Raw genomic sequence first — 24,696 nt, 5'->3', positions numbered from 1 at the left:
TTTTCATGGTACTGGCAACCCCGGACCAGCCGGTAATTTTTGGTCATCAAAAGCCAGCACCATGCTTGGAGAATCACCTGACCATGATGAGAGAATTTAAATATTAATGATCCCATTTTACTACCACTTTAATATTAATTACCTTGTTGTAATACATTTGCATGGCAGGGTCGGAGGCTGCTAGGAAGCTCAGAAAAGACCATGGTGAGCCGTTCTGATAATCGGACGGTAAAATACTGCCAAGCTAAACTGGCTGGAGCTGGTTTAGTGACCATTGTTAAAGGCACAGTAAGTTTTGAGAATCCGGCCCTGAGTATCCTGGGGGCAGGGCCAATGCATAGGCAATGGAATGGAATGGGCTACAGGGGCAATGGACCTAGTCATATTTTGTCTAACACAGTTTCAGCAACTAGAGAGCTTGGAGGTGGGGCCAAAAATGGGCTTGTTGGTGCCTCCAACTAAAAAGGCATTTCTCTGTCCCTGGACCAAAAGGTTATATACACAAAGAAACAGAGAAAAATGAAGAATAAAGACCATATGGTCTATCTAGTCTGTCTATCCATTGCATCTACTATCCCTTCCTCTCCCTTAGAGATCCAATGTACTTATCCCAAGCTTTCTTGAATTCAGATACATTTTTGATTCTACCAGGAGGCCATTCCACACATTCATTACCCTTTCTGTGAAGAAATATTTCCTCAGGTTACTTCTGAGTCTATTCCCTTTCACCTTCATTCTATGTCCCCTAATTGCAGAGCTTTCTTTCATTTGAAAGAGACTCACCTCATGCACATTTATGTCATGTAAACATCTCTATCATATTGTCCCATCCCAGCTTTCCTGCACAGTGGTGTTATTCATCAGCCATTTGGATAACTTTATCCATGTAAGTAGACCACATAAATATGAGCCCTAACTTTTAAATGAATAACTTACCTGTTTCAAATCTAGGACTAAATGGACAGGCTGTCTGAAAATCGTAAAGATATTTGGAATACTTATCCAGATATCTTTCTCTGGCAACCATCTAGCTAAATGCTGATCCATTCTCAGCTTTACAAGCTCAGCTTTTCCCAGTTCACACCTCTTTCTCAGCCTCATGTGCACTCTGTCCTAATTCAAGAGTTTTTACTGTCCTGGCTTAAGTTAAAGTAGACAGAAGGTGGGTCCCGGAGAAGGAAGCAGAGTATGATAATAGAGTCAAACTAAGGAAATGGTGTTTGCTCAAGTCTCCTTATCGGGCGAGATCAACAAGTAATGTTGCAAGAAATCTTCTAGTGCATTCATACCATGTTGGAATATTTTAGTGGCTTTTTTGAAATATCAATACCAAACATTTTCTTTTTTGAATAAAACGCATGTTGATCAATGGATCTGGATCGCTATTTCCATTGTTTTCTTAAAAACCGTCTTCTCCTTGAAAGGCTTGCTGGTTAGTGGCAAGGTGACAGGAGACAGGCTAGCCTTAGCTCTTCCCCCTTAATTTATTCAACAAGCACAGTAGAGGCAGCTCATGTGGCCATAACATAGGACCACGGAGTCCAATGATACAGCAATGTAAACATTTGACATGTTTCTTTAAGGCAGGATGGAGTCCTCATGGATTCAATTAATTTATAAAATCATGCCCTCCAAGGTCTTTGGAATTGTCATAAATTCATTTGCTGTTTCTTCATTTCATATGTTATTTAGCTGCATAACTGTTTACATAATTGTAATGAAGTGTCAGTGGGGCTAATTAATGTCCCACTGAGCAGCTCTGTTCTCCATAAGCACAGCTATTAGAATCATTTCCTGTTCTGTTTCTCTCTACATTTCCACATTATCCTGTGGGTTCACATTATTGTGTTTCTCCAGATGTTTCTTGTGGGAGCCGCCATAACCACTGTCCATCAAGGTCAGTTTTTTTGCTGGTATTTGACTTGTAACAGAGAACGCCTGCATAGTGTCCTCTCCCTTGAATGAACACTGACAGCACAATACAGGGTGCATTAACCTCAGAATTGAAGGCCTTAATATGGTGAATACCCAGGGATCAATTATGGAATTCAGAGATAAAAATCTGAGAGCCAAAAGATCCAGCTTGTAGTTGTCCATGGGGTACATTTTGTTCACATATACTCGGATCTGTAAGACACAAAGGAACAAAAGATATTTATTCTCAATTCTAGGTGAGCAATACAATGCATTGTTTATTATCCTTTGGAATATGGTAGGTGTCTATACAGCAGCAAGATTGGTGGTTGAGTTGTCTCATTACAACCATTTATCCCTTCTCTGATTTGAACTACGCTGACTCCCTATTACAGAATCAGATTTAAACTATTGAATCTGATGTAAAAAAACAAAAATGTCCAAAAGTGGCAGCAGACGGACGTTTTTAAAACAGGTCTGGCCCCAAAATCTAAATGGTGCCCTGGATATTTTTTTTTTAAGATTTGATTATCCCTGCAGAGCCTCCAAGTCCTAAGCATACCCAGTGTTCTCCCCAGAAATTTTTTCCAGCTGGGTGGTATGAAAAAGTAGCCGGGTGGGGTGGGGCGGGAAAATTTGGTGGTGGGGAAAATTAAATGTATACTATTTTTATTAGTTAATTATTATTATTTTCCAATGCTCAATATGACTTCCTTTTTTAAGGTTTGACACTTGTGCCAGTATATTTTTACTAAATTTAAGAAGTATCCAATTCTAGAAGTGAATAATTAGATATTTGCCCTTTTTCAAAGGGCAAATATATAGAGGTTTAAAAAAGGGAAATGCGTTCATGAAATCATTAGGTTCAATCTAGCCATTTATTTCTGCATGAAACTAAACAACTAAAAAAAAAAAAGATAAATATAGCTCATCCAGTCATACAAGAAATGGCTGTACAACACCTCTAATAATGTTTTGATCACTAGGTTCCTTACTGAGGTCTCACTGAGGATATGAAATAGATGCTATCCCCACTTCCAGACCTCTTCCACATAATTTATGGAGAGGTGTTACTCAGTAGAGAATGACACGGTGACAAAATTCATCACCGTTCCCGTCCCCATGGATAACTGCGGTAAACCATCTTCATGTCATTCTTTAAGGAGAGAGGAAAGAATCAGAGTATGAATAGCCACAACCACTGAACCGCAAGCTTTGCTTTGAAGAATGCTGGTGTAGAAGGACTGAGGCTGAAATAGACACAAAAAAATGACATGGGATTATTTCCCGCGGTTATCCGCGGGGACGGGAACGGTGATGAATTTTGTCACCGTGTCATTCTCTATTACTCAGCCTTGAAGGAGACCTGTGTGATTGATCTTTATCTGCTTCTTTTTTATTTTGCTATAGTGCAAAGTAAGAGCTAGGGCAAAACAGTTTAGGTAAAGATGCAGGTAATAATTAGCAATGTATTAAAAATATTTTATTTTTAATTGCTTATAATGTCATTTGAAAGCTGCTTGATAATACAACTTTAATTTAATTCTTTATAGTGTGTGTGTCTGTGTGTGTTGGGGGGATAACACCTATGTCAACAGTAAAGTTAGAATAGGGTCATTAAATCCAGTGGAGTACCTAGTATATATGACAGCCAGTGCTGATCATTTTTTTAACTACCCCCTCCTCTATATAAAAAAAGATATTTTTAGTAATAATCCATGAATCACACAACAAGGATGCACCTAGGAAAAGGCAGCATCTTTAAACACTGCTGTGAGCACTAGAACACCAACACACTCAATGTAAAACTAAACAAGCCAGATCCTGCACAGTCAATTGATCCTGTAGAGTCATTGCTATAGAAAGCCATGTCCTTTTCATACACACAGAACACAGATACACCCTCGCCCAATATGGAATAATCACAAACTAAAAATAGAACTATGTAGACAAAAGTTAAACTTAACCAAGAAACCAGACTGCATACAATGCAACACCACAGAAACAGTGACACGTCCTCTAATACTGTGCAAAATATAAAGACAGTAGATGTAAATTTGAAAAAAAACTGCTACATAACAATCACCACCTTACAAATTAACAAACAGAAATAAAACAAATAATGAGAAATAAGAAAATACCATTTTTTTTGGACTAATCAATTTTTCAATTTTAGCTTTCAGAGGCCAAATCTTTCTTCAAGACAGTACAGTATACAGCTGTTATGGTATCCTGTCCTGACCTGAGGAATGGGGTTTAGTCCCCCCCCCAAATTGCCTTATTTCCATTTCCTATTGATAAATTTTAATCAATACAGTTATAATACTACTTGATTCTACGTAAAGCAACAAAAATATTTTTTTTTCTATCTTTTGTCGTTTCTGCTTTAGTCATCTTTTCTTCGCTCTCTTCTTTCTATTCAGCATTTGTCCTCGCTCCCTTCCATGCAACATCTGTCCTCTCTCTTTGCCCCTTCCATCCACCCTCTGCCCTCTCTCTCTCTACCCCTTCCATCTACTGTCCACCCTCTCTCTGTCCCTTGCATCCACTGTCCACCCTCTCTGCCCTTTCCATCCAGTGTCTGCTTTCTCTCTGTTCCATATGGTATCTTCCCTCTATGTCCCTTCAATAAATTCTATATCCTGTGCCCTTTCTCTCCTTTGTACATGATTTATTTCAGCTTCACCCCCTCTCCATTTTTTGTCTCCACCCCTCCCCTATTCTCTGGCATCTCTCTCTTCTCCTTTCCTTCTTTCCCACTTCACCCCATGGTCTGACATCTCTATCTCCTTCCCTTCTCTCCCCCCTCTCCAGTATCTGTTTCCTGTCTTTCCCCTTTGGCCCAGGCCTCTCTCTTTCTCTCCGTCTTTCTTCTGTGAGGAGATCATGTTGATCTTGAACACTGAATAATTCTTCCACATTCTCCATATCACTGTACTATAGTCGGGGCCAGCAGACTGCTTTGGCACTATTACATGGGTAATAGTAAATTCATTATGCATCAGCTTTCCACAGAGAATGCCACGTCTCTATTTCTTGTGCTGTGTTTACATCTGCCAGCAGCAGAAACTTGTGAGACAGATCCCTTGGCAATACTACACTTCGGAGCCCTTTGACCATCTGGTTCTGTATGGCTGCAGGCTTTAAAGCTCTGTTTACTGGAGAAGACTGTCCAACATATAATAGTTGCATCACTCTTAAGGATCTGATCAGAGATTACATTAGACAAGGTGGTATTTTTAGGCATGGAAAAACAGGACAAGTTCTCCTCAATCTGCTCAGATGCCTTCAAATGCCCTTTAATGTTCATCTGATCTCGGGCTAAATCTTGCCTCCTGAGCTTATCTTCAAAATAGTTAAACTGTTGCTGCCGCATCTGTACAATTTGCTTCTTTTCTTCTTCGATCATTTGCTGCTGCTCAAATTTCTGTAGATATTCAGTCTGCAGTTTGTTGCTGGTATTCCATTCCATACTTCTTTAAAAGAGTTTTCATTAACTTATCTGTTTGGGGAAAGGCCACATCCTTCAATTTCTTCATAATATCTTGTTTCTCTGGTACAGCACACTGCCGATAGTCTCGATGATTAGGGAATTTTTCTACAAATAAGATTATAAACTTGTTATAAAGAACAAATGCATTTTCCAGGTTTCCCTCCTCTAAATACACAGCTGCCATCCGTTCCATCTCTACCCCGGATCAGAAGTAGTGGCGTGGAGAATTGTCCTCATTGATTGTGACATTGCAGCCAAGTTTACTTAAAGCGCACACCCGCTCTTCAGGACTCAAGGATATATCTGTATGGTCAGGCATTGCTGTCAGTTTCTTCAGTGAGCCAACAGAAAAAAGCTGCTCCATATTGTCTTCTTTCTGCAAATTTTCATATTCACATCGTCTTCCCAATCCTTCTATCCTTGGAAGTATTATCTTCTGGATTTTCCCATTTTTCAAATTAAGGGGATCAATAAATACAAGGGGGCACTCAGAGAAATTGAAAGGGGAGAGGTTTAGAACAAACGCCAGGAAGTTTTTTTTCACACAGAGGGTGGTGGATACATGGAACGCGCTACCACAGGATGTGATAAACAGGAGCACGCTACAGGGTTTCAAAGAAGCTTTGGATAGGTACTTGGAAGACAAAGGGATTGAGGGGTACAGATAAGAGTAAAGGTAGATTATAGGATGGGATTAGAGGTAAGTTACAAAATTAATCAGGGACCACTGTTCAGGCACTAGGCCTGATGGGCCGCCGCGGGAGCGGACCGCTGAGCAAGATGGACCTTTGGTCTGACTCAGCGGGGGCAACTTCTTATGTTCTTATTGTCAAGAGCCTGCTGCGAGGCACAGGATCTCGCATGCGACAGCAGAACAGCTTTGCCTCAAGCCATTTCTAGGCAAACTGGGATGCTTCTCCTGCTCCTGTGCCTTCCTGCCTCAGTGAAGAGAAAAAGGAAACGCGTATTTTCACAGCTGGACTTCCCTCAACACCCCTTTCCCCTTCCTGCATCAAGGTCTATTCTTGAGAAGCACGCGCGAGTGACGCTTCCAGCTGGTGGTTCCTTTTAGTGGGAGAAACTGGCTCGGTCTGAACCCCCACGAGCAAGAGAGCGGAGCGAGAGCCATATCGGGCGCGGGCCACAGTGAGATCCGTTTTGGGCCGCATGTTGTGCAGGGCTGGACTAAGGCAAGTTGTAAGCTTCCTTCCATTGTTGACCTATCTTCCATAGGTCAGCGACGGAGGGAAGCTTACAACTCGCTGCTCTTGCTTGCTTCAGGCCTTCCTCGTTGCCGGGTCCTGCCTTCACGGAAACAGAAAGTAGGCAGGACCCGGCAGCGAGGAAGGCCCAAAGCAAGCAAGAGCAAGTTGTAAGCTGACCTGTCTCCTGTAGCGAACCCATGCTCCGGGGCTCTAAAGTGTGGGTGCTGGCTTCCCTTCTCTCCACCCCAGGGATGTGACTTCCGGTTTCGGAGGGAAGCCGGCACGCACATGTTAGAGCCCCGGAGCATGGATTCAAGTCACTTGCTGGCGTTAAAAATTTTTTTAAAAGTCAGGCTCCTGCGATTCAGGCTGTGCCAAGTCAGCCCGGTAAATCTCCAAGCCGGTGAGAAGATTTTTTTATTTTTAAAGATTGAGCAGCAGCAGCAGCAGGATTGCGGTTGAGATGACAGCTGGGCGGTCATCTAAATTAGCCGGGCGGAGCGCCCGGCTAAAAGGCTCTAGGGAGAACACTGCATACCTAAAACACACCTCTAACATACCCCTTTAAGATTTAGACAAAGTGACCAGAAAGATGTCTAGAAAGTCTGTTTTGAGAGTGCCCACTTGGATGTTTTGACTAATAAGACATCCAAATGCTCATTTATGCTGTCTTTTGGATGTCTCTCTTTTTTAAAAAAATGAACCCCATATTCTATAAACAGCGCCTTTAAAAAAATGAAAAGCACTTCAAAACAAAAATGTAGGTGTCTTCTGGCGCCTTACAAAATAGCACCTACGGAGGTGCTTTATGACACCTAACGACACTGTAGGTGCAGCTAATGCTGGAAGTGGCATTAGGAGTCATAAAGTGCCTCCGTAGGTGCAATACAGGTGCTGTTTTTTTAAGGTGCCAGAAGACGCCTACATTTTTGTTTTGAAGTGCTTATAATTTTGTTTAAAGGCGCTATTTATAGAATATGGGGTTCATTTTTTTTTTTAAAGATAGACATCCAAAAGACAGCATAAACGAGCACTTGGATGTCTTACTAGTCAAAACGTCCAAGTGGGCACTCTCAAAACAAAAGACTTTCTAGACATCTTTCTGGTCACTTTGTCTAAATCTTAAAGGGTGTATATTACAGGTGTGTTTTAGGTGCCTTGAAAACCTGGCCTACATTTCCGACGCCTACTTTCCTGAAGCTGTGATTCTACAAACAACACAGTCGTGCGATTGATAGCACTGTTTATAGAATCCGGGCCCTAGTGTAAAGCACAGAGTTAAAAGCGGGTGTGGTTAGGGGGTGTATCGTGGGCATGCTTTTGAGTTAGGCGCCTAAGGTGCAGGCATTTATGCTAAGAAAACCCTGGCATAAATAGGGTGTGCCTAAATGTAAGTATGCTTAATGCTGCCTAAGCATGCTTAGGTAGTGCTAAGAGTGCTTTATAATGGGCGCCTAACTTTTATAGCATCACTCTTAGCACTGACTTTTTAGTTGACATATACAGAATCGGGTCCTTACTGCAAGATGCAATCCATGCCCACTCTCCATCCCATTCCATGGCATGCAGTTAGCGTGTGAATTAATGTATACTGTCATTCCAGTGTGATAACTGCTACCATCCAGAGGCATAGATAGATCTGCCATTTTGGATGGGCCCAGATTTAACCTGGATGCATTGGTGTAGCGAGGGTGGGAGGCGCCTTCCCCCCCTTGCCATGAAAAAGCCCCTTCCCTTCCCCCATACCTGTTTAGCTTCCCCGGCGCGAGCAGCATCTCCAATTTGCTGCATGTGCCAGCATTGTCTGTCCCTATGATGTCACTTTCTAGTCATGGGACCCAGATGTAATGTCAAAGGGGAGCACCGAGGCCGTCCCAAGCAGCGGGTTGGAGATGCTGCTTTCGCCAGCGAAGAGCTAGAGATATTGGGGGGAGGAAGTGAAGGCGTGCGTGCGGTGGGGGTGAAGTAGGAAGGAACGGAGAGGGCAGAAAGGAGAGATGCCAGTGCCCCCACCAAGACAGCACAAGGGGCAGTCCACCCCCCCCTCACTACGACACTGCCTGGATGAGCCCTTCTCATCCCCATATTCATACATACATGCAATTTTTTAAAAAAATTTCCCCTCAGTCCCTGCATCCATCACTCCATGCTACTTTGAGCTTTTGGAAAAGCAGCATATGCATGAGAACTTAGATTAAAACATGATTTTTGGCCATGCAATTAAGAACATAAGAACATAAGAAATGCCTCCGCTGGGTCAGACCCGAGGTCCATTGCGCCCAGCAGTCCGCTCACGCAGCGGCCCAACAGGTTTAGGACCTGTGCAGTAAATTTCTATCTATACCCCTCTATCCCCTTTTCCAGCAGGAATTTGTCCAAACCTTTCTTTTTTTTTTTTTTTTTTTATTTATTTTCAAAATTTTACATTATCATTTATACAAATAATAAGAAAAGAAAAGGAATTTTACAGAAACATAAATACAAATGTTATAACCTACTAAAGGTTCTTCTATATAATTTCCTCTAGTCCACATAATTTGAGAGAGAAAACAGGTAAATGAAACAGACATATTTAAATATAATCCTGATCAATAAAGATCAATCATTCTGGTGTATAAATACAAATCAAAAACTCCAAATTATTAATTATGTGGTGAGAGAAGAAGGTAAACTTGTTTCATGACGTTGTAAAAATTGTTCTAACTGCATTGAGTCCCAATAAACATATTCGTTTTCCTGAAATTTAATCAAACATTTACAGGGAAATTTTAAATAAAATGTGGCTCCTAAAGCTAATACCCTAGATTTCAAAACCAAAAAAGATTTTCTTCTTAATTGTGTTGCTTGGGCCACATCTGGAAATATTAATACATTGTCTCCACAAAATTTTGTTTGTTTATTCTGAAAATAAGCTTTCATTATTAAGGATTTATCTATTTCTCTCGTACATGTTATTAAGAGTGTAGATCTAGTTTGGATTATATCCTGTGAGTCCTCTAAGAAACCAGTTAAATCAAAATCAATCTGTTCCAACTGATCTATACCCGGTTCTATGGAAACTTTTTTCTTCTGAGGAATATAATATAGATTGGTTAAAGGCAAATTTTCTATGTCAGCCATTCCCAAAACTTCCTTAAAATATTTCTTAACCAATATTTCGGGAGAAATCAAATGAGTTTTGGGAAAATTGACTAGACGTAGATTTTTTGCCCTCTGCAAGTTCTCCATTTTTTCAAATTTCAAATGAGAAATATGAAAATCCTTAACAGCTGATGAGGAGACTGCTTGTAAAGTAAACATTTGGGACTCTGTTGACCTAATAGATTTTTCTATAATCTTTAAGTTTGAATCAACATTCACAAACTTATCAATCACTTCCTTTGAAAATTTTTCATTCTGTGTCACCACAGATCTTAATAACCCCTCCATTCGAGTATTAATTAACCAAACATCTTTTAAAGTAACTTCCTGAGGTTCAGCCTTAGGATCTCTAGGAGCCAAAGCCTCATCTTAAAAAGATAAGGCTTTCGGCATCACCCCATAAGACAGTAAGGGTGATGTCTGTTGCTCAGAGATTTCCTCTGGCTGAAAAATGGAGCCCGGATTTGGGTCCAATTCACCAGGAATACCTGGTGGAGGTGGTGGAGTTCTACCTGGAGGACTCAGAGATGCTCCTGATAGTGAACTCGCTCCTTGGCTATGGCTGAGCACACTGGATGGAACTAAATGTCTATCTATGGGACCCATTAAAATAGGCGTAGACACTTTTGCTTTCCCTTTTCTTTTCCCCATATTATAGTTAAAGTTAAAGTTACATACGTTTCTCCCGTTTCTCCCAGTGTCTCCAAGGGGCTCCCAAGGGGCAAAACGTGCCCCTTAGGGCACGCCCCTTTGGCCACGCCCTGCGGCCGCGCCCTGCGGCCGCGCGCCGCAGTCGCGGCGTCCCTTTCTACCTCGGAGAAAGGACCCGCGTGACGTCGGGCGTCTGTCTCCGCAGATGCCTGCAGGGATTCAGCAACCCGGTCCCAGCTTAGTTGATGTTAAAGCGCTGCAGTCCTGAGCAAATAGTAAGTCCAGCAGGTAATTACACCTAAGTGCCTGTGTCTCCCCGGTCTCCTGCAGTCGCGGCGTCCCTTTCTACCTCGGAGAAAGGACCCGCGTGACGTCGGGCGTCTGTCTCCGCAGATGCCTGCAGGGATTCAGCAACCCGGTCCCAGCTTAGTTGATGTTAAAGCGCTGCAGTCCTGAGCAAATAGTAAGTCCAGCAGGTAATTACACCTAAGTGCCTGTGTCTCCCCGGTCTCCTGCAGTCGCGGCGTCCCTTTCTACCTCGGAGAAAGGACCCGCGTGACGTCGGGCGTCTGTCTCCGCAGATGCCTGCAGGGATTCAGCAACCCGGTCCCAGCTTAGTTGATGTTAAAGCGCTGCAGTCCTGAGCAAATAGTAAGTCCAGCAGGTAATTACACCTAAGTGCCTGTGTCTCCCCGGTCTCCTGCAGTCGCGGCGTCCCTTTCTACCTCGGAGAAAGGACCCGCGTGACGTCGGGCGTCTGTCTCCGCAGATGCCTGCAGGGATTCAGCAACCCGGTCCCAGCTTAGTTGATGTTAAAGCGCTGCAGTCCTGAGCAAATAGTAAGTCCAGCAGGTAATTACACCTAAGTGCCTGTGTCTCCCCGGTCTCCTGCAGTCGCGGCGTCCCTTTCTACCTCGGAGAAAGGACCCGCGTGACGTCGGGCGTCTGTCTCCGCAGATGCCTGCAGGGATTCAGCAACCCGGTCCCAGCTTAGTTGATGTTAAAGCGCTGCAGTCCTGAGCAAATAGTAAGTCCAGCAGGTAATTACACCTAAGTGCCTGTGTCTCCCCGGTCTCCTGCAGTCGCGGCGTCCCTTTCTACCTCGGAGAAAGGACCCGCGTGACGTCGGGCGTCTGTCTCCGCAGATGCCTGCAGGGATTCAGCAACCCGGTCCCAGCTTAGTTGATGTTAAAGCGCTGCAGTCCTGAGCAAATAGTAAGTCCAGCAGGTAATTACACCTAAGTGCCTGTGTCTCCCCGGTCTCCTGCAGTCGTGGCGTCCCTTTCTACCTCGGAGAAAGGACCCGCGTGACGTCGGGCGTCTGTCTCCGCAGATGCCTGCAGGGATTCAGCAACCCGGTCCCAGCTTAGTTGATGTTAAAGCGCTGCAGTCCTGAGCAAATAGTAAGTCCAGCAGGTAATTACACCTAAGTGCCTGTGTCTCCCCGGTCTCCTGCAGTCGCGGCGTCCCTTTCTACCTCGGAGAAAGGACCCGCGTGACGTCGGGCGTCTGTCTCCGCAGATGCCTGCAGGGATTCAGCAACCCGGTCCCAGCTTAGTTGATGTTAAAGCGCTGCAGTCCTGAGCAAATAGTAAGTCCAGCAGGTAATTACACCTAAGTGCCTGTGTCTCCCCGGTCTCCTGCAGTCGCGGCGTCCCTTTCTACCTCGGAGAAAGGACCCGCGTGACGTCGGGCGTCTGTCTCCGCAGATGCCTGCAGGGATTCAGCAACCCGGTCCCAGCTTAGTTGATGTTAAAGCGCTGCAGTCCTGAGCAAATAGTAAGTCCAGCAGGTAATTACACCTAAGTGCCTGTGTCTCCCCGGTCTCCTGCAGTCGCGGCGTCCCTTTCTACCTCGGAGAAAGGACCCGCGTGACGTCGGGCGTCTGTCTCCGCAGATGCCTGCAGGGATTCAGCAACCCGGTCCCAGCTTAGTTGATGTTAAAGCGCTGCAGTCCTGAGCAAATAGTAAGTCCAGCAGGTAATTACACCTAAGTGCCTGTGTCTCCCCCCCAAACCTTTCTTAAACCCCAGTACTGTACTCTGCCCTATAACTTCCTCTGGAATTGTATTCCAGGTGTCCACCACCCGTTGTGTAAAGAAGAATTTCCTAGCATTAGTTTTGAATTTGCCTCCTTTCAACTTTTCCGAATGCCCTCTTGTTTTTTTTATTCTCTGAAAGTTTGAAGAATCTGTCCCTCTCTACTCTCTCTATGCCCTTCATGATCTTGTAAGTCTCTATCATATCCCCTCTTAATCTTCTCTTTTCTAGGGAAAAGAGTCCCAGTTTTTCCAATCTCTCAGCATATGAAAGGCTTTCCATCCCCTTAATCAGTCGTGTTGCTCTCCTCTGAACTCTCTCGAGCAATGCCATATCCTTCTTAAGGTACGGTGACCAATACTGGACGCAGTACTCAAGATGTGGGCGCACCATTGCCCGATACAGCGGCAGGATAACTTCTTTCGTTCTGGTTTTAATACCTTTCTTGATTATACCTAGCATTCTATTTGCTCTCTTAGCGGCAGCTGCGCACTGTGCTGTCGGCTTCATTGTCATGTCTACCATCACCCCCAAGTCCCTTTCTTGGGCACTCTCATTCAAAAACTTCCCTCCCATCGCATAATTATACCTCGAGTTTTTGCTTCCCACATGCAATACTTTACACTTCCCAACATTGAATTTCATCTGCCATCTCTCTGCCCATTCTCCTAGTTTGTCCAAGTCTCTTTGCAATTCTTCGCAGTCCTCCTTTGTCCGAGCTCTACTGAATAGTTTGGTGTCGTCCGCAAATTTTATTATCTCACACTTCGTCCCTGTTTCTAGATCATTTATGAATATGTTAAAAAGCAGTGGCCCGAGCACCGAGCCCTGCGGAACACCACTCGTGACCTTTCTCCAGTCTGAGTAGTGGCCCTTCACCCCTACCCTCTGTTTCCTACCTTCTAACCAGTTTCTGATCCATCTATGCACGTCTCCGTCCACCCCATGGTTCTTCAGTTTCTGGAGTAGACGTTCATGAGGCACCTTGTCAAAGGCTTTCTGGAAATCTAGGTATATGATGTCTATGGGGTCTCCTCTGTCCATTTGTTTGTTAATTCCTTCGAAGAAGTGCAGTAAGTTAGTCAGGCACGATCTTCCCCTGCAGAAACCATGTTGGCTGGTTTTCAGAAGTTCGTTTCTTTCAAAATGTTCATCGATGTTTTCTTTTATCAGTGCTTCCGCCATTTTCCCCGGAACCGAGGTCAGACTCACCGGTCTGTAGTTTCCCGGGTCCCCTCTTGATCCCTTTTTAAAGATGGGCGTTACGTTGGCTATCTTCCAATCCTCCGGAATCACACCTGTTTTCAGAGATAGGTTGCAAATTTGCTGCAGTAGTTCTGCTATTTCTTCCTTTAGTTCCTTCAGAACCCTTGGATGGATTCCATCCGGACCCGGCGATTTGTCAGTTTTTAGTTTTTCTATCTGCCTGCGCACCTCATCAAGGCTCACTTCCATGGATGTTAACTTTTGTGCTTGATTTCCCTTAAAGATTTGTTCAGGTTCCGGTATGTTGGTTGTGTCTTCGCTTGTAAATACCGATGAAAAGAACATGTTAAGTCTTTCTCTTCCTTCACCGCTCCCTTCAGGTCTCCGTCGTCCAGTGGTCCCACCTCTTCCCTAGCCGGCTGTTTCCCTTTAATATATCTAAAGAACGGCTTGAAATTTCGTGCTTCCCTGGCTAGCCTCTCTTCATACTCTTTTTTGGCTTTTCGAACCACACGATGACATTCCTTTTGATACTTTCTGTGTTCTTTCCAGTTTCCCTCAGATTTGTCCTTCTTCCATTTTCTGAATGAGTTTTTCTTATTGCCTATCGCTTCCTTCACTATTTCTATTTGACAGTGAAATAATCAGTTCTAAAAATATGTGCTCTTTAACCTGAAGAAGAATGGGAAGTGGTCTTGGGATGACTCAGGTTGCTTAACTTGTGACCACATCTTGTATCTCACCCCAGTCTCTTGAGACTTAATTAGTTTTACAAATTCATGACTTTGTGATTTTGGATTTTACTTTTCCAAGCACTAGTTCACTGAGAGGTGGTCAAAGAAGACAGTGCATTATAATTGATTTTGAAATAAACTTTCTGAAATGTTGCCCTCTTTCCAAAAACAACTTAGTCTCTATTAAAAGACAATTCTTATTTACTCCCTCATGTTTTCCCGTGGAGTACACCATGAGTAAAGAAATACTCCTCATTCAAAAGCCAGATGCTTTTCTAAATAATGTATAAAGAGGCTATGGATAAGAGATGTACAGAAAGAATCTCCCTAGGGGTAGTCATGCAGATAAACCAAACATCTGAAAGGCTGCAAGTTTTGCATCTCATTACTATATAACCCGTGGTGACTTAGGCCCAGATGCACTAAAGCCAAACCTGTTTTGACAACTTTAGTGATGATCGCATTTGTCGACCCGATGCAGAAAACGGCTCATCGCCTAGTTTTCTGCACAATCGCTCAGTTCAATCCCTGATCCAACCATGCAAATAAGCTGATTAATATTAAAATGCCATGTAAACTAGTAGAACGATTGATGCCATGTAAACTAGTAGAACGATTGATGGCTTCCCGATTCACTAAAAAAGTGATTGTTTTCAGCGCTCCAAAAAAAAGGCGACTAGTCAAGATGTCGCTTACCTAACTTTTTTTTTTAATGGGCACAGATATTGTGAATATTACACTTGCACAATATCTGCCCCATTAGAAAAAAAAAGAAAAAAAGCAAACACACACCCCTGTCGATGACAACTTTCTCTGTTGAACCAGCATCGGGAACTGACCCCCCCAGCCAGAAAAAATGGCAGAAGGGATGCCCATTCCCTCCTGCCATGCCAACCCCACCTCTCCCTCAAAAGCAAAAATGGCAGAAATGATGCCCACTCCAGCCTGCAATGCGACTTCCTCCCCCCACCCTGCAGCAGCAAAATGGCAGGAGGAATTCCCACTCCCTCCTGCCACCAAAGGCCCACTCCCACGCCAGGTGCCCCCAAATATTCCCTCCCATCCCCCTTTGCTGAAAAAAAGGCAGGAGGGATGTTCACTCCCTCTGCCACCAGAGGTCCCCTGAAACCGCACCACCACTCCGTACCATTTTAGAGAAGTTGGAGTGGGAAGGAAGTTCAGTCTGTTCTGCTCATAGGCCCACCAGTTCAAAATGGTGGGCCTTTCCCTCCCTGGTGCATCATGTGATGCACGAGGAGGGGCCTAAAGCCCCTAAGGCTAGTACAGGGAGGATTCCCGGCGCCACGTTCGTTGGGGGTCGTTGGGGAGGGCAATCATCGGCCGGGGGGGGCTTTTTTTAATGGGGCAGATATTGTGTGGGTGTAACATGCACAGCATCTGTGCCCATTTTAAAAAATACAGAAAAAAATAGTTTCCTGCCCCAAATAACATGGCAGGAGGCTTTCCTCTGCCTCTCAGCTGTTTGGGCTTCCCCTGCCAGCTCTGCGCATGTGTGAAAGTTGCTCTCACAGCAATCCATCGGATTGGAGAGCCAGTGATTATGGTGAACATCCATGTGTCCATGTGAATCATTTGCATGTAAACTTTTTAGTGCATCAATAGCTCTTTCTGAATTGGCCAAAAAATTGGATCAGAGCAGACCCACATGGTTTTACTGATCCTTTCAGTGTTAAATATCACTGAGTTAAGGTAAGGCCCATGTTAATGCCCTTTAAGTCACATTAAGAGGCAAATGGCGCAAGATATTGCCTTGACAACTTCCTCCTTAAATACTGCATTTGATTAAGGACTAGATCTAAAATATCTCCTCTTGTCAGTTCCTGAAACAGATGCGTTATAAAGCAGTCATTTACTATATTTCATCTGGAAACTTTAACTCCCTAGCATGCCCTGACTTGAAATTTATCAAGTAAATACTGAGGTAACTGAAATTATCCATTGTTATAGTTCTGGCAAACGCTAGATTCCTTAATTTCTGTTAACATTTCATCATCTGTTCACTGTAGCCAGGCAGACTGTGGTGGAGCCCATCATTATTCTCTTCCCCTTCACATATGGAACTTCTGTCCATAAAGATTCCATGGTGCATTCTGTTCCCTGCAGAACTTACAGTATATTCTATTTGACTCATTGTCCTCTTTCACATGTAATATCATCCTTCCACCCTATCATATAGTATCATTTGTTCCTAGTGTCCCATTGTTTTCCTACTTCCACCTCTTTGTTCATTGCTCGAGGAACCCATGACAAAGAGGGCCTCTAGGTTTTCCCAAAGTTACAAGATATGTTGTACAGCCTGTTTCTGTTGGAGCCCCTTCTAAATTTCTGACTTGGGCCCCAGTATGTTTAACTAGGGATACTTAATATACTTAATATAAATTTAAAATTGCTGAGGTTATTACTCCCCTTTACCTATTGTTATTACCTTATTCTACCCCAAACAAAAATTGTAACTTTTATCTTTTCCTTCCTAACTGTATGTTTGTTTAAGCTAAATGTTCTTTTGTTAAAATGTTAACCCCTTTTTACTTGATATATTTTTGCTATGTACATCGCTTAGTGATTATAATAGGCGATTAATCAAATTGTGTTAATAAACTTGAAACTTGAAAAAATCTCTTAGGTTTATGAGGTATATATAAGTTATGTTATTTATTTTTGTGGAAGCTTCAGAATGATCTGCAGATCCTGGATTTAATCTATTACTAAGGGTTGATAATTTGCTGACAAAAACGCCCAATTGAACCAAATAGTGAAAAACATTCCTCCTTTCTTCATAATTGGCTTAAAAACTGAAATTTTCCATGACTATGCAGTTGACATCCCTCTATCTTGTGGTATAAGTAAGTCACATAACCACTTTGGATAGCTTTTTGTTCAGTGGGTCCAAAAATACTAACAGAAAGCTTTATTATCTTATTTTTTTTAAGTAGCTTTTTAAATCAATTAAGAATTTTACATAAAACACAGAATTTCAGTTTAAAACAATCCTCCCAGAAGGTAAAATACTCACACCCAAAGACTCCTTATCAGCAATGGAGCATTCTTTCTCTGCACTCTTTCTGGTTTTTAATTTGTTGTTAAACACGTCGAGCTTCCTTTGATTGAAGACCCGGTATATAAGATTAAATTTTAGTTTAGTTATAAGGTAATCTCTGGGTTTTAATTTTTTTTAAAGGTTTTTTGGAGGGTAAAGTAAGCTTGTATGATACATTGGTGTGTTAAACTAGGGTACCTCTGAAGAGCTGATTTGTGTGAAATTGTTAATCTTTAAAGGAAAAGAAAGGGTACTTTCAGTGATGTAGTAGTAAATGTGGTGGGGGGTTTGTGTACCACCCTGAATAACATTTTGGTAGGGGTGCCAGCACCTCTCTGGCCTGACCCACCACACCATGCCACGCTCACACCATCCCTTCCCCCACCCCATACTTTTGTAGATCTTTGCTAGCGCGAGCAACTTCTCCTGCCTGTTGCTCACGTCAGCCTGGCTCTTCTATGAATCACTTCCAGGTCATGACATCAAAGGGAAATCTGATGCTGGTGCGAGGAGCATGCTGGAGAAAAGCCACTCGCGCTGGCAAAGATTTAGAGGTATGGGGGGAAGGGAGAGAATAAGTGTGGCATGGGGGACGGGAAGGAGCGGGGGCATACAGTAGCATAGTATGGGGGCGGGAGGCGGTCCACCCCAGGCACGGTCTTCCTAAGTCAGGGCACCCCTCCACCTCTGCTCCTCTCCTTGCAGCGTGCATGCGACCCTTGCCTTCCCCCGTATCTTTTTTACTTCCCCAATGTGAGCATCAGCACTCTCTCTGACATCACTTTTGTCACCCGTGCCTAGGAAGTGATGTTAAAAGGCGAGCCAACACCAACGTGGGCATGCTGCTCACGCCGGAGAAGCTAAAAATGTATGGGGAAAGGGAAGGCTATGTGCGCACAGCAGGGGGGGAAGAGGGCCGGGGAGGGGGCATCACCATCCCGGCTGCCGCTCATCCTTACTACGCCACTGGGGGTACAGAGGAGGGCGTGGTGGGGGGGCGCTACTGCCCCAGGTGCCTTCTACCCTTACTACACCACTGGGTACTTTTTATATGTATAATTAAGATACCAAGCAGTGGTGTAGCCATGGATAGGCTCAGGTGGGCACAGGTCCAGCTACTTTTGACTTAGGCCCACCCAGCAGTGAAGTGGTTGGTAGGGATGCCCAAGCCCCACCAGCTGAAGACTCCCGGCATCAATAGTGTAGCCAGGCAGTTGATTTAGGGTGGGCCTAAGAGCAAATTGGGTGGCCATAAATTTCATCTCCCCTCCCCAACTAAAGCAAACCTAAATTTAATTTCTGCTCCTCCCCCCCTAGTGTCCCCCATGGTAAATGGCATACCTGTGCCATTTACCCCCCATCAGCTAAACACCTCCTTCTAGCCAAAAGGTTTACATGTTGGGCAGCTGATGGCATTGTCCCGGAGCTGCTGCCACTAGCCTGTGTGTGCATATTCTAAGTTTCATTCAAGCAAGAAAACTGAGCATGTGCGAGGGAGGGAGTGGGCTATGGCTGGGAACAGTGGTGACAACAGGATAATACCGACAGCCACCCAACATGTAAATTCTTTCGACAGGGAGAACTTCAGCTGGCAGAAATCCTCACAAGCCACACCAAAGGAGGTTAAATTTTCAGTGGGACAAAGCCCAAACTGGGTGGGGCTGTGGGTCCCAGCCCACTCATGGCTACGCCTAGCATTTCTTCCTTCAGGAGATCGGGGGGGGGGGGGGATTGTCACTTCATTCTCCTAACCCCCCTGGTACTTTAAATCCTTTATAGCTCTTCATCAGCAGCAAGCAGCAACATATTCCCCCTGCTTGTGCCAGCCTGAGCCTTCCCTCTGATGCAACTTCCTGCTTGCAGGACCAGGAATTTGTATCAGAGGGAAGGCTTAGAGCCTGTGTGAGCAAGGGGAATGAGTTGCTGCCGGCAAAGACCTAAAGGATCTAAAGGTATTGGGGGGGCGGGTTTCAGAGGAGTTAAGTGACTCCTTGATCACCAGGGGAGGGGGGGGGGGAGACAGGATGAAGAGATGCTGGGCAGGAATTTGGCGGAGTGGGATTGTCATGTCACTTTGGCTTTATGACCTCCCAAAACCGGGCATCTGGCTATGCCCCTGATACCAAGGACACTGCTTAGAATGCTAAGTATTGGCTTTAACAGTATTATGTTTTTTTATTCATGTTCGATTTGTTGTACTGTATGTGATTCTGTTTGTGTATGTACTTTATTGGGACCCACCTTGGGAAAGGCAGGGTATTAAATAAATAAATACAAAATACAAACTTCTATGATCTTCTGAGTGCTGGGTTTAATATTTTTTTCCAGAACTGTGTTAGTTTGAAGGTTCTTAATTTCAAACATTTTTTCTAAATTTTTAGGACAAAAAAAAAAAAGACTGTTGGCTACATTTGCAAAGTAGTTATCTCAGGAAGAGTTCTATTTAGTAAAATGTGCTAAAATGCATCTTTTTAATGCACTTTGGGTACTTCAGTGCTGATTAGGCAATGAAAATCGAGGACCATAGTTTAGTGACTACCATGGTACTGTTCCTGGGGCCTAGAAAGCATGGTTATTACCAATGGCAATAATGCCCACACATTACTATCAGCAGGAACATGGGATAGCTCCCCTCCCCCATCATAGAGCATCTATCCTGCACCAAATTTCCATCCCAAAAGGCTCCTGTGTGGCTCTAAATTATAATTTTGTAAGCTGCAACCTCTTTTTTTCAAAACTTTACTCTTCACAGGGCAAAGAAAGCCCCTCCATGTCTCTTCTACTTAAATCCTCCCCTAACACTTTTCTGGTGCTCCCAGGTTGGTACAGGGGCAAGAACAATTCCAGCTGTTGCTGTTGTCTAAAATGACTTATTTATCTTGGTGGCCTGAGATTCCCCTTTGCCCCACTTGAAGTTTAATTCCCAGAGTTGCAGCCTTACTGATGTAAGAAAGTTTCCCATAGAAAAGGCAAACCAAATATCAAATACACAAAGAAAGTGGAATGAAACAGAAATTAACTTTGTCAATTCAATTGCACTGATAGATCATAAATGGAAGAAGGCAAAACCTCAGATCGTATTGCTACATCTCATAACAGCCAAAGGCTATTGACAAATGCAATATTATGGTTTCAATCATTGGTCCGCCTCCATCCTTTTCATGTGAATGCAATAATTCATTAAGTGCTATAATTGATATTTAAAAAAAAAATTTCAATAGATTTTTTGTCAAAGTTAATAAAAAGTTGTATGAGGTCATAAAAAAAGTTCTATTCTTTTGTGGACAAATTGTAACACTGTATTAAGTGGGGTTCTGAGGAATCTAACCCACTTCCAGAGCTTAACTATTCTGAGTAAAAAAAATTTCCTCCCATTGATTTTAAAAGTATTTCCCTGTAACTTCATCGAGTGTCCCCTAGTCTTTGTAATTTTTTATGAAGTGAAAAATTGATCCACTTGTATCCGTTCTACTACACTCAGGATTTTATAGACCTCAATCATATCTCAGCCATCTCTTTTCTAGGCTGAAGAGCCCTAACCATTTTAGTTTTTCCTCATACGAGAGTAGTTCAGTTCCCTTTATCATCTTGGTCGCTCTTCTTTGAACCTTTTCTAGTACTTTAGAGAATGGCATGGGAACAAATTTTTCCCTGTCCCAATGAGAACTCATTTTCCCGGCCCAGCCCACTGAGTTCTTTTCTTGTCCCTGCCCCATTCTTGAAAGGCTCTGTCCCCATCTGCTCAAACCTCAAACACTTAAAAATCATAAGTGTTCGAGGCTTGTGCTGTTAAGGCAGAGCTTACAGGAATGGGGCAAGGACAGGGATAGAGACAAAACTCATGGGGACCCAGCAGAGAAATTGAGTTCCTGCGGGGATGGGGACACATTTGTCCCCATGTCATTCTCTAATAACTTTCTTGATTAAGGAGACCAGAACTGCATCATGGAGCGATACAGAGGCAATATAACATTCTTAGTCTTGTTAACCATCCTTTTTTAAATAACTCCTAGCATCTTGTTTGCTTTTTTGGCCCCCACCGCACATTGGGCGGAAGGTTTCATCATATTGTCTAAAATGACACCCAGATCCTTTTCTTGGGCGCTAACCCCCAAGGTGGACCCTAGCATCTAGTAACTGTGATTTTGGGTTATTCTTCCAAATGTGCATCATTTTGCATTTGCCCACATTAAATTTCATCTGCCACTTGGATGCCCAATCTTCTAATTTCCTAAGATCTGCCTGCAATTTTTCACAATCTGCATGCGTTTTAACAACTTTGAACAGTTTAATGCCATCTGCAAATTTAATCACTTTATTCCGTTCCAATTTCCAAATCATTTAAAAATAAAAATTTATTAAACAATCTTACAACTTATTCCATTGGGTCCTCTTTAAAGTACTCCCCTTCCCTACGTATATACACTTTTCCCGATGTCATTTTTGCTTCTGGAAACAGTCCTTAAATGCATCTTTAGGAATCGCCAAAAGTTGCTGCATTGAATTTTGCTTTATGTCTTCAATGATGTCGAATTGCTTTCCTTTCAGCGTGGATTTAAGTTAGGAAACAAGAAGTCAGCAGGGGCCAAGTCAGGAGAGTAAGGTAGCTGGAGAAGAACCGTCATTGTGTTTTTTGTGCAAAATTCTGGAATTTTGATGCATTCAAAACACATTCCATGACTCATGACATGTTCCCCATAAGCCACTTTCAACATTTCATAAGTTTTTTTGTAGCAGTCTTACCCAGTTTAAAACAGAACTTCACACTGTAGCGCTGCTCACTGAAGTCGCACATGATGAAAAATAGTCGATCAAGAAAACACATCTCATAAAAACTGCCATAGCGTGTAGACGAAAACAGATATCAACAAACGGAAAAAAGGAGGTTACTCATGAGGTTTCAAGCTACTCAACGCCGCCTAGTGCATCTCAAAAGAACTTCCTGTTGGTGCACAATTCCAACTGTCGTGGAACTTTTAAACAGACCTCATATTATGAACTTGATTAGAAAATGTATGATCATCTTTAACCCTTTGCAAATATGTGATGTCATCCTTCTGACATCACCAACATCTGAAACTGAGCAGAGGAAACACCCTGCACAAGATCTTATTGCGATTAAAAGGTTAAGGGTAATCATGCGCATTAAAAATAGACTGATATAGGAACTGTTTGCAGAAAGAGGATAAGGACAAAACCTGTTCTCTGATTTTTTAAAATGTATTGAAACTTGTATACTGCCTTTTGTAGTTTTACAACCACTCTAAAAGCAGTTTACATACAGATACTTCAAGCATTTTATCTATCTGTCCTGGTGGGCTCACAATCTACCTAATGTACCTGGGGCAGTGGAGGATTAAGTGACTTACCCAGGGTCACAGGGAGCAGCGTGGGGTTTGAACCCACTACCTCATGCTGTTGAGGCTTTAGCTCTACCACTATGTCACACTCTCAATCTGGGTGAAAAGGAGGACCAGGTTCTGATTTGAATGTGGAACAGAATTGAAAGACACCTCACCCCACCAGACCTCATATAAAATCTTTCCTGTTGGTATATATATATCTATATATCTCCGCTTTTTTAATTAAAGCAGTTGTCTCCTTTTCTAGAATATGCCTACAGGATGAAAAAAAATACATGTTCTACTAATGTAAAATTTCTGCTTCCTCTGCTGAAGATTATAGCTGCTATTATCTGTTTCTGGCATGGGGAAAATAATCGAACTTGATGTTCAAACCTGCCCACATGACTCTGGCCACTGGCTATTTCAACAATTATTACCCTCCTGGGCTAGCATCTCTAATCAGTTAGTAATCAGCCTGCACTTAGAAAGCTACTGCAAATACAGGGTTGATATGCAAAGGGGTTTAATTGAGCAGGAGAGGCTCTTGCCCACTTAAAACCAGGTCAGATTGCCAGAAGGAGCAATTAGGTCACACTTAATTGGGCAGTGCTGCTGAATATCTCACAATAGCACTTTCTGGTTGGATGGATTATGCCACCAAGTTGGCCACTGACTCATGGCAACATGCAGTGAGGAATCCACCGTGTGAAGTTTCATGGCAGAGTACAGGAGTGGTTTGCCACTGCTTTCTCCCACACAGTGTGTGGCTCCACTATATTGCTGTTGCCCAATATGAGGCCCCTCAGCCTACAGCACCTGGTATTATTCCCAGGTGGTTTCCCATCCAGGCCCAACCTTGCTTAACTTCTGATAGCAAGAATAGGCCTACTCAGGGTGATCACGCTCTTTCTGGTTAGTAGAAGACAAATGAATTTCAGTTACAGTTTCGTATTTAGTACCGAAACCAACCCAAAGTTTATGCCCTCTCATTCCAGAGCTTCCTTTCAAATGAAAAGACTCGACTCATACACATTTATGCCACGTAGGTATTTAAATGTCTCTATCATATCTCCCCTCTCCTACCTTTCCTCCAAAGTATACAGATTGAGATCTTTAAGTCTATCCCCATACGCCTTATGACAAAAACCACGCACCATTTTAGTAGCCTTCCTCTGGACTGACTCCATCCCCCTCCTCCACCCCCTGACAATGTAGTGGCAGCTGGTAAGCAGAAGACGTGCCAGTAAACAGTCAGCTTCTGGTCAGCTCTGGCAGAGCCTTTCCTTTGCCACGCTTCCTCTGCTTGTCAGGTGAATGAGGAAGGAGGGAAGGGGGGGGGTTGCCAGGACAGGCTGTTATGCTTTGGGAATGAAGGAAGGGAGGAAGTTCTCAGGACTGTCTTTACTGCTTTGGGAATGGAGGGAGGGAGGGGATTATCAGGACCAGCTCTGGTGCTTCGGGAATGGAGGGAGGGAGATTTGTGGCTGCTGTTGATGCCTCTGGGGCTGGAGGGAGGGAGAGAGGGGAGGTCAGGAGCACCACTTTGCAGATTGTCTTAGGAGCGCGGGAGACCTTTTTTGCTGGTTGGTTGAGAGTGCTGGTTAACTGAATATCAGTTAGCTGAGATTCTACTGTATATATAAACCTTATTTGTACTTATATAAATCTTATGAATCCATTTATAAATTTTAATATTCATTTACGTAAAATCACATATTTGTGGAAATCTATAGTTTCACAAAGTGATGAAGCACTTATGTTGTTAGTGAGGGCATTTGTGTTCTATTGGGGGTAATAGTTCTGGATATCTATTTTATAAAGGAATATACAATACCCATGATGGCAATGAGTAAGGAAAAATTATGTTCTTACCTGTTAATTTTCTTTCCTTTAGACACAGCAGATGAAT

The 24,696-nt window shown here is 43.3% G+C and overlaps 1 protein-coding gene across 1 annotated transcript in view; it reads right to left on the bottom strand.

Annotated features, from left to right (window-relative positions):
• Window positions 1-700: 700 nt before the first annotated feature.
• LOC117364275 (prostaglandin E2 receptor EP2 subtype-like) overlaps window positions 701-24,696 on the bottom strand; it is a 35,039-nt gene continuing 11,043 nt past the window's right edge. The window contains exon 2 of the mRNA XM_033953307.1: window positions 701-2,127. Coding sequence (XP_033809198.1) covers window positions 1,810-2,127 — 318 coding nt within the window. The 3' untranslated portion in view covers window positions 701-1,809. The remainder of the gene's footprint in view (window positions 2,128-24,696) is intronic.

This window comes from Geotrypetes seraphini, chromosome 7 (genome assembly GCF_902459505.1).
Source record: "Geotrypetes seraphini chromosome 7, aGeoSer1.1, whole genome shotgun sequence".
Lineage (NCBI taxonomy): Eukaryota > Metazoa > Chordata > Amphibia > Gymnophiona > Dermophiidae > Geotrypetes > Geotrypetes seraphini.
Note: the sequence above shows the minus strand (reverse complement) of the source record. Positions and strands in the feature narration are given on the sequence as shown.